Raw genomic sequence first — 10,123 nt, forward strand, 5'->3', positions numbered from 1 at the left:
GAATATTTTTCCTATGTTCTTTTTGTATTTTTATATTATTATTATTATTGTTATGGGGCCTTGAGGATTATATTATTATTTTTTCCTTCACTTTTATGACGTATGTTTCTCTTCCCACAAATTAATTCAAGTCTGGTTAAGGTTAATAACACCTCAAATTTCAAACTACATTAGGATAATTAAGTTTTTTTTAATAGTTTATTATAAAATAAATAAAATCAGTTTTTATAAAATATAATAAAATAATATCCTAATTTAAGCTTATCGTTTATCCTCAATTTTCTAACAAATTGACAACAGACCAAAAATCACAGTGGTAAATTAGCTAAAAAATGTGACATGAATTAGCTGTACAATCTTGACTCCAAAAGGTTACCATAATTACTATTCAAGAGGCCCTTTTTGTTTTTTTTACACAGTTGGGGTTTTGACCAGAAAAAGAAGAGAGAGAAGACGAGAGATATAGAGAGAGAGAGAGATTGAGAGAGAGAGGAGAGGGAGTGGCTTCCCTACTCCCCGACCTAGTTCTTGAAACTTTGATTTCTGATTCATTTTTTCCGTTTTGTAGCAGAAAACCAATCACCACTTATTACTACACCGCCTAGATAACTTCAAGTGGTGAAACAGTGTAAGAAGCAAGCAAGTCCCTTTTGAAAGATTGAGACACAGAAAAAAAAAAAAAAAAAAAAAAAGACTACTGCCCCCCCTTTTGTACTTTCTTGAATCTTTGATTATCATTTGCCAGACCCAATCTGCTAATTTTTGTCTACTCATTATTATAGATTAGATACAGTATTTTAATCTGTGTGTAATGAATTTTTGCCCCCTTGTGTAATAGAAAAGAGACGTGGGCGAGGATCTTTCTCTCTTATCTTAGATCCAAGCTGTTGTCTTTACCTTCTTGGAAAAGTGGGTTTTTTATTCTTGAAGTTGAATTTGATGTTTTTATCCTCAAATTTGTATTAGGGATTGGGGGTTTTGATTTTTCATTTGTTAATGTTAGTAAACTGTTCTTGTGGGCTTGGAGTCTTCTTTTGTGTTGTCATTTGTTTGACTTTTCTTTTAGTCTAATTATTACTCGGTTATTCCGTTTCTTGTTTCGAAGCTGTACTTATTCGTTGCTGCTATTAAGTTTGTGCATTGACAATTGACTTATGTAGCTTAGCTTCATTTCTTGATTTGCAGTTTCAGCTTTGCCACACGTATACAGTTGGTGTGAGATTCAGAATTGAACTTGAATCAGATTTCCGTTTTTTAAGTATCCGGTTTCGATTAGTGGTTTGCGGGTTTTTTTTCTGCTCGGGAAGTATCTGTTGATGTTATAAATCTGGGGATTGAATCAGATGATTAGTGCCGAATAGAATTGCTGTCACTACAAGTCTACAATGGGGGGACTTTGCTCGAGAAGGTCAACCGATGACTCTGCATTGGCCGGTGCACTGCCAGGTGTCAACGGACACTTCACTTACGGACCTGGATTAGTTTATCAGCCTCGTGGACTGAACACCCGAGAAGAGAATATTCCAGCAACAGAAGCTACTTCCGATAAACATCCTAGAGAACCATTCTCGTTCCCGGAGTTGACTTCCGTTTCTTACGGTACAAACTCGGATATCGACATTAATGATGGAATACCTCGATTATCCAGGGCCTTATCTGATAAATCTAGATCAGCAAGATCAAAGCAAGTTGCAATTGCAAAGGTATCTTCCTAATTTTAAAAAATGGAGTCTATAAAAAAAAAAATGGAGTCTTTATTCAAAAAATGGAGTCTTTATAAAAATAAATGGAGTCTTTATTTAATTTTGGCAGGTTTCGGAAGTGAGTTCGCTTTTAGGCCGAGCGGGTACAGTTAGCCTCGGAAAAGCCGTAGATGTATTGGATACACTTGGTAGCAGCATGACTAATTTGAATCTTAGTGGTGGTTTTGCATCTGGGATAGCTACAAAAGGACTCAAAATATCGATTTTGGCTTTTGAAGTGGCGAATACGGTTGTTAAAGGTGCCAATTTAATGCACTCCCTTTCAGACGAGAATATTCAAAATTTAAAGGAGGTGGTGCTTCTTTCGGAAGGTGTTCAAAGATTGATATCGACGGATATTGATGAACTCTTAAGAATTGCTGCTTCTGACAAAAGGTCTTGGAAAATTTAACACGTGTTTCACATTTTTATCATATGCTTCTTACATATTAAAGAAATTAAGAATTAACGTATCTAACTATCTATATATGTATCAGGGATGAATTGAAAGTATTTTTGGGTGAAGTTATTCGATTTGGGAATCGGTGTAAGGATCCTCAGTGGCACAACTTGGACCGTTATTTTGAGAAGTAATTGCGAATATTGTCTTTTTTGTCAATTTTTTATACATTGATTAAATTTTCAAAATAATATTTAGTCAACACTTCGACAAATTCAGGTTGGAAACGGAACTCACACCTCACAAACAATTAAAAGCAGAAGCGGAAACCGAGATAGAGCAACTGATGGTTTTGGTTCATTTCACTGCTGTAAGTTATCTCGAGTTTGTTTCCCTTTGCTTATTTTTTTATATCGTAGTTCATCATTAGATGTAGAAATTGCTGAATATATTCGATTGAAAAATTACTCGTTTATAAAAAAAAGGATATTTAATATGTTTAGGTTGCAGGAACTATACCATGAAATGCATGCACTGGACAGATTCGAACAGGACTGTAGACGAAAAGCTCAAGAAGACGATAATTCCACTGCTGCGCAGAGAGGTAATTAGTTTACGCTCTAATTTATTTCGTATTTTAATTTTAATTTAAGTTTTTCGGAAACTATATATTTAAACTTATTTTATCTACGGATGATGCAAAACTGTGTGAAATCTGCACACATGCCTAATAAATTGTACGCACTTTTGATGACGTCTACTATGTTGGTAGTTATATAGTATGAATATATATTATTTTTTATTTTCAATTTTTTTGGTGAAGGAGACAGCCTTTCGATTTTACGAGCGGAACTGAAGAGTCAAAAGAAACACGTGAAAAGCTTAAAAAAGAAGTCGTTGTGGTCTAAAATCTTGGAAGAGGTAGCAATTCTACACTTCGTCTTCTATTTGAGTAAAGCAGCTTTTTTTTTATTTTTTTAAATTATATATATATATATGTATATATATAAGTTGATCGTATATTTTAAATTATGTTAAGGTGATGGAGAAGCTTGTCGACATTGTTCACTTTCTACATTTGGAGATCCATTCAGCATTTGGTAGCAGTGGTAATTAATTCATACGCTTCGAAACTCGACACGTGGTTCAACAACTATGACAAAAATAATTGTATTATTATTTTTATTATTTTTTTAATGTTGATAATTATTGTTAAAGATGAAAACAAGCCGGTGAAAAACAACCATCAGAAGTTGGGATCTGCCGGACTTGCGCTTCATTACGCAAATATCATCACGCAGATTGATACACTTGTGAGTTTTATTATCCGTATTTTGTAGATGAATTTATCCATACACTAATGGCTCGTTTAGTTGATATGATTAGTCGTTGATTAATTAAAATAACTGAACGTTAATCGATGTTTTGTTAATCAGGTGACGAGATCGAGCTCCGTTCCACCAAGTACAAGAGATTCTCTTTACCAAGGACTGCCACCGTGTCTAAAATCAGCTCTTCGGAACAAATTACAATCTTTTCATCTCAATGAAGAGGTATTTATTATTTTTTTTTTCAAAGAAAATTATTAATTCGGTTCTTAATTAGTCAGTTATACGAATTCGTCTGATATATATATTTATTTATTCGGCAGTTTACTGTTCCGCAAATCAAGGCAGAAATGGAGAAAACACTGCAGTGGCTGGTCCCGATGGCCACCAATACAACTAAGTATAAAAAATCTTCTCTTTAATTGCCCTTTCGTGATTTCTCGCACTTGTCGGTAGGGTGGAAATTGGAATAGAAATACCGAATTGCACCGATTCCGATCTAAAAATTTCCGATTTTGGAATAATAATTTTTTTTTTACTCATTGCGAAAGTTCTGATTTCCAATTTTCGATTTCTCCGATTCTTTTTAACTGATTGTCATACAAATTAGATTCCAATTTTAATATCCGAAAATTCCGATTATTTTCCGAAAATTACACTTGTAATATCAATATTAAAATTCCGGTTTTGGAATAACTTTTTTTTTTATTCTGAAAGTTCCGATTTCCAATTTCCGATTTTTCTGATTTTTTTGGGAGGAATTGGGAATACATATTAGATTCCATTTTCCGATCCGATTTTAATTTCCAAAAAATTACACTTAAAAATCAATATTATTTTGCATTTTGTATTATAGGTGACTAAAAAAATTGGAATTTTTTAATTCCACCTATCCGATCCAATCCAAAAATTTCTGATTTTGGAACTAAGTTTTTTTATTCCGTTTTTTTTCGATTTTTTTGAATTTTTTTTTTTTGGAATGGGATTGGAATTAGTTTTCCATTTCCAAAAAAAAAAAAGAATTTTTTCGGCAAGTGTTAATTATGATCCGATCTGTCCGATTTTCCACCCTGCCTGTCGAATATTTATTTTTTCCTAAATACTCGCGCACACCTTGACTATGTGTTGTAATTTAAAACAGGGCCCACCATGGATTCGGTTGGGTTGGAGAATGGGCGAATACCGGGTCGGATATGAACCGTAAACTCTCCGGTCAAACCGATTTGCTCCGTATCGAAACTCTTCACCACGCGGACAAGGAGAAAACCGAAGCCCACATTCTCGATTTAGTGGTGTGGCTTCACCATCTCATCACCCAATCTAGGGCTGCAAACGGAGGGATCAGATCGCCCGTAAAATCCCCGATCAGATCGCCCAATCAGAAGACATTCCATCTGTCAAGCCACAAGCAAAACTCTCCACCTTCCACACTGTCGGTCGAGGACCGTGAGATGCTTCTAGAAGTCAGCAAACGGAAACTGACACCTGGCAGGAGCAAGAGCCAGGAGTTCGATACGACGACAGCCAGGTTATGCAAGCACAACAGGCTCAGCAAGAGCAGCAGTCACTCACCGACGAGTGAGCATAGCAGCAAGAGGGAGGACGATCCTTTCCCTATTAGAAGGACGCTTTTTTCTCTTCCGTCCATTGACTTCGAGATCGATCGGGTCAAAGCGTTGGATGTCATTGATCGAGTCGACGCGATTCAATGACGAGAGTGTCTGAATTTTTTTTTTTCTGGTGCCTGGCCCGTTTTAGCAAGTTTGCGCTGTAAAGAGTTTTAATCTTTGTGTATACTGTTTTTTTTTTATATATTTTTTGTTCGTTTTTCTGTGAAATTACGAAAATGGGGTGCGGAGGAGTGCTCGTCGGGTGCTATTTTCATCGGGTATCTGTACAGAAAAGAAGTATATTTACTTTTAGTGAGATCTATTCTGCTTTTATGAATTTTTACATAGGGTAAATTACAAACACCCCCCTGAGGTATGATCAAATTACAAAAACCCCCTCTTGTTTGGATAATTACATCTACCCCTCTCAACTATGATTTTTTCTTACACCTCCACCCTTATGGTGCCAAATTTAACATAATCATCTAGATTCCGTGGAATGTGCTCTAGTTTGTACTCGTTTTGTGTAAAAATACAATTTCCGATGCACTGCAAACTGATATATACAAGCTAAAAATCACATATTATGATCATCTTGCTTCATAATGTAGAGTTTGAATGGGATAAAACGGGTACAAAAGTGATACTATTTCATATAATCTCGAAGATTCCACTAAATTTGAGGAGTTGAGGGGTGGTTGTAATTATCCAAACAAGAGGGGTGTTTTTGTAATTTGACCATACCTCAGGGGGGTATTTGTAATTTACCCTTTTACATATTGTCATTAAAAACAAAAAAAAAAAAACCGAAATTGTAGTTTTTCTAAGCAATTCCGTTAACGAAACTCCGAATATTTTCTAGGGACTTCTGGGTAATTTCCAATAATATATAGGACAGTGCTAAATAGCCAGAATCTGGCTGACCAGAATCAATTTTTTTATTATTTTTTATTTTTTAATTTAAGTGTAATACCATTTTTACCCTTAATGGGGTGTTGAATCCAAATCTAACGGTGGGCCCGATTTTTGGGGCACAGAAACGAACCCGCGAGGAGGCAGATCCGATCCGGGGCGGGTCATGACGGAATTCTTTTTATTTTGAATTCGAAAAATGCTATGGATGTGGCTCGAACGTGGGTTGCTTGAACATGAATAGACACATTAACCACTACGACATTGCAAGCATTTGTTAAATAACTTGCAATACTAGTATATAGCCCAAACAAACAAATTATTATAATTAATGTTAAACAGATTATTAATCAGCATATTCATTATTATTAAATAATGTTAATTAAATTATTGAAAAAATGTAATATAATAAATAAAAAATAAATTCAAAGGACTTGAGCTTAATCGATTTAAATCTTACGATTCGATATAAATATTTGAATAAAATGTAAATGTAAAAAAATGATTAAACTTTACAATTTATGATTTGATTCTCATGATTTTTACAAATTAAATTTTATTATTTTTTATAATAAAATTCAATTAAAAAGATATTACTTAAATTGTAAACAGTTAATTTGATTAGTACGTCATTGTTAATAGTTGAGCATAATCTATTCAAATCTTTGAATAAGCTTACAAATTGAAAGATTTGATCTTAACCGATTCAATCTTACGATTAACAAATATATTCTTACGATTTTAACGAATTATATTTTATTACTTTTATGATAAAATTGAATTAAAAAGATATTAAACTTTAATTATAAATAGTCAATTCAATTAATATATTCTTGTCAATAATATATCTCTTTAAAATACTATTCAACCAAAAATTAAAAGAAAACATAATATTTTGATCCAACTCATAATCTATAGTATTTTTTAAAGTACGGAAATTAATTGTAATCAGTGATAATCTATTCTTGTTAAAATAAACATGATCTATATTTTTGTTTATAAATATGTTCTTGTCAATAATTGTCCTACAATAAAACAATTATTAATTTTTATATTAATATGTTTTTATCAATAATTGTCCTATAATAATATAATGAATAATTTTAATACGTTCTTGTAAATAATTGAAGTTAATCGATTCAAATTAATTGACATGAGTTATAATCTTGTTTTTTTTTTTAAAATAAACATATTATTATTATTATTATTATTATTATTATTATTATTATTATTATTATTACTACTACTACTAAATCAAAAGTGAACCACTATATGAGATTAGTGTATACTAAACATAATAATTAAATTAAAAGCAGTAGAGATTGGTCATTGGATCAAACGATTATTAAATAATTTTTTTTATAATGTGATTTTAATTTTGATGAGTTATTTATATTATATAAATAAAATAATACTTTATGTTATTATTTACTATACTAATTTATTCATATTCTATACAACCTAAATTACACTACTTTTCTAGAGCCAGATGCGAAAAAATGTTGTGGTATAGATCTTTAAAATATAGTAAAAACTAAAGACTAAACTTAATGAGAAAGAGAATTGATTAAAAATTTAGCTGATTAGGAGAAATAAATTGGGTCATTGGGTGGCTCCTCGGTCTTTAAACACCATCATTTATTTAGTAGATTATATTAAATGCGCATAAGACTATACGCATAGAGAGAAAATGCATAAATTCATATTAAAGAGTCAAATTATAACTTAAGGGGCAGATTAGTAAATTGACCTTTTTCTGGATGACCAGAATCTGGCCAACCATCATTACCGTAATATATAAACGCGTGGGCCCTAAATAGTAAATAGGGTATCCAAATAGTGAAATTTTGAGCATTTCAAAGACCAAAGCAATAAATACATAATAATTGAATTGTACAAGCGGCGACTTATTTTGACTTCAGACGTAACATCTGCAATCTAACTACCTTAAAAACTTTTGGTCCGATTTTCGAGGATTGTGCTTCATTTTTATTTTATTTTATTTTTTCAAAAAGAAAAAAAAATCACAATAAATATAGTAATTCATAAAATAATTATTGAGTTTATTTTCGTTACAAGTGTCTCGAATTTTTGGACTCCAACACTTAATATTAAGTTCACGGCTCTATTTCCAATTTAGCATATTACTTTATTAGTGTCGTGACTGAAATTAATTGTATTTATTTGGAATATTAGATATAAAATTATTAATATAAAAACAAAATTAGATACTCTCTACTTTATGTCACGTAGAAATAATTATGCCACATGCAATGTACATATATATAAATCTGCCTATAAGTATAAATAGAATTATGCTAAAATATACTATTAAGTATTAATTATTGCAAAAATTAGCATGTCGGTGGATTAGATAACACGATATTTCAACTTTTTTATCCAAACAAAATTCTGATTCTAATTAAACATCGACCGTCCATATATCAATTTTATTCTCCCAGTTTTTATTTACACCAATTGTATTTTTACAGACAATATTAATTTAATCTTATCTAGGAAAAAAGAAAAATTGAATTAAAAAAAAAAAAATTGGGAATATTATATTATCTTCATATTGTGTAATAATACATTATTTGGATATAAGGGTTAGTATTTCCATCAAACAAAACAGTCGTGATTAGTATTATCAAGCGAAAGATAGTCCTGATTAGTAATATATCAAGGATTAATTAAGATTAATCAAATCTTATGACATGACTGTAAGCTATCTTAAGGGTTAATTAAGATTAATCAAATCTTATGACATGACTGTAAGCAAACAAAAACTATTCTCTCACGATATATGTAAACTTTATTCTTTGATTTATCATTGAAACATAAAATAAAATAAAATAACATAAAATAAAATAAAATAAAATAAAAGATGCCTAAAGGCTTCAATAGTAGATCACACATTATTTAGTACAATAATGTGATATTTGACGTTTATTTTTATATTTAATACACATTTGTATAGTTGTATGAATGTGAGTTTTACTATGTGAAATATAAGGAAAATTACGGCTACCCCTAAAGTAAGGTTAAATTACGAAAAATCCTCTCATGTTTGGATAATTACGATCATACCCCTCAATTAGTCAATTATGTATTGTCTGATACGTTGATCCTTGCGATGTCAAATTTACCTACTGAATGAAAGGTTTTTCCGTAAGAAAATCAAAATACATAGTCAACGGGGGTGATTATAATCACTAAAGCAAGAGTAGTTTATTTTCGTAATTTGACATTTTGATCGCTAGGTCGTGCTCGTCACACATGATCAGTCTAGTGTGATTTTCGTCTTTCGTAAAGAAACAAAATCAGTAAAATAAAAAGGGAAAAACATCAATTATTGAGGAAAAAGATGGTCATTGAGATTTAGTCCAAATGATTTGAACTCTTATAAAATCACTTTTGAACTCTAAAATCACTTTTGAAATCTACCATAAATGTGTAATTTGAGATTTGATGAATGATCAATAATAGAGAACTAAATTTGGATCACATAATTTAGACTCTAAAAATTACTTAAATAATATATTAAATGAAAGTTTATGTAAGCAATTAAATTTTCTCTTAAATTAAAAAAAAAAAAGAAAAAAAAAGAACAAATAATAGATCAGCTTACCATGTGACTTGTGATTTCATGTACACGATGTTCAGTCTTGACTTCTTGTTGACTTTCTTATACTGTAACACAACAATATGTTATGAATTTTTTTAACTTATTATTTGATTTTGCAGATGTTCAGTATGATGATGTAAATGCTGACTCATTGATGATTAATAAAATAAAAATATAATTCTTAAAAGAGAAAATAAAACTCATTTTTTTCAACTAATTATGCCTGGCATTTACATTTACAGAAAATTTACAGAAATAGAATAGCTCAGCTAACTGTCCAATTTAATTTATTTATTTAATTTTATTATTGATAGTTTGGTGGGAAAATTAGAAGGAAAAAGAAATATATTAAATTTCACCGCCCACCTATTTTTGTTTATTTTTATATTTTTTTAATTAGATAATCAAATATGGTTTATAATTATATACATATGAATGCAATTAATCCTATACACATAAACACTTTCTGGATCAAATTAATTAATATAATTAACAGCCTGTAATTT

The 10,123-nt window shown here is 30.8% G+C and overlaps 1 protein-coding gene across 2 annotated transcripts; it reads left to right on the forward strand.

The window, feature by feature from the left end:
• The first annotated feature begins 232 nt into the window (after positions 1 to 232).
• LOC105974388 (Ikzf5 (DUF668)) lies at positions 233 to 5,417 on the forward strand. 2 transcript variants are annotated; one of them, XM_088815899.1, is made up of 13 exons: positions 414 to 628; positions 839 to 909; positions 1,186 to 1,703; positions 1,813 to 2,138; positions 2,240 to 2,332; positions 2,422 to 2,512; positions 2,653 to 2,746; positions 2,966 to 3,063; positions 3,182 to 3,251; positions 3,361 to 3,455; positions 3,579 to 3,695; positions 3,794 to 3,870; positions 4,612 to 5,417. In XM_088815899.1, the coding sequence occupies exons 3-13, from the start codon at positions 1,386 to 1,388 to the stop codon at positions 5,180 to 5,182; spliced, it is 1,950 nt and encodes a 649-aa protein (XP_088672025.1). In that variant the 5' UTR covers positions 414 to 628; positions 839 to 909; positions 1,186 to 1,385; the 3' UTR covers positions 5,183 to 5,417. The 2 variants fall into 2 exon arrangements, with proteins under 2 accessions (XP_012854935.2, XP_088672025.1); XM_012999481.2 differs by lacking the exon at positions 839 to 909 and having other exon boundaries at positions 233 to 628.
• Positions 5,418 to 10,123: the final 4,706 nt, after the last annotated feature.

This window comes from Erythranthe guttata, chromosome 3 (assembly GCF_056151865.1).
Source record: "Erythranthe guttata isolate IM_541 chromosome 3, IM_541, whole genome shotgun sequence".
NCBI classification, from domain to species: Eukaryota; Viridiplantae; Streptophyta; class Magnoliopsida; order Lamiales; family Phrymaceae; genus Erythranthe; species Erythranthe guttata.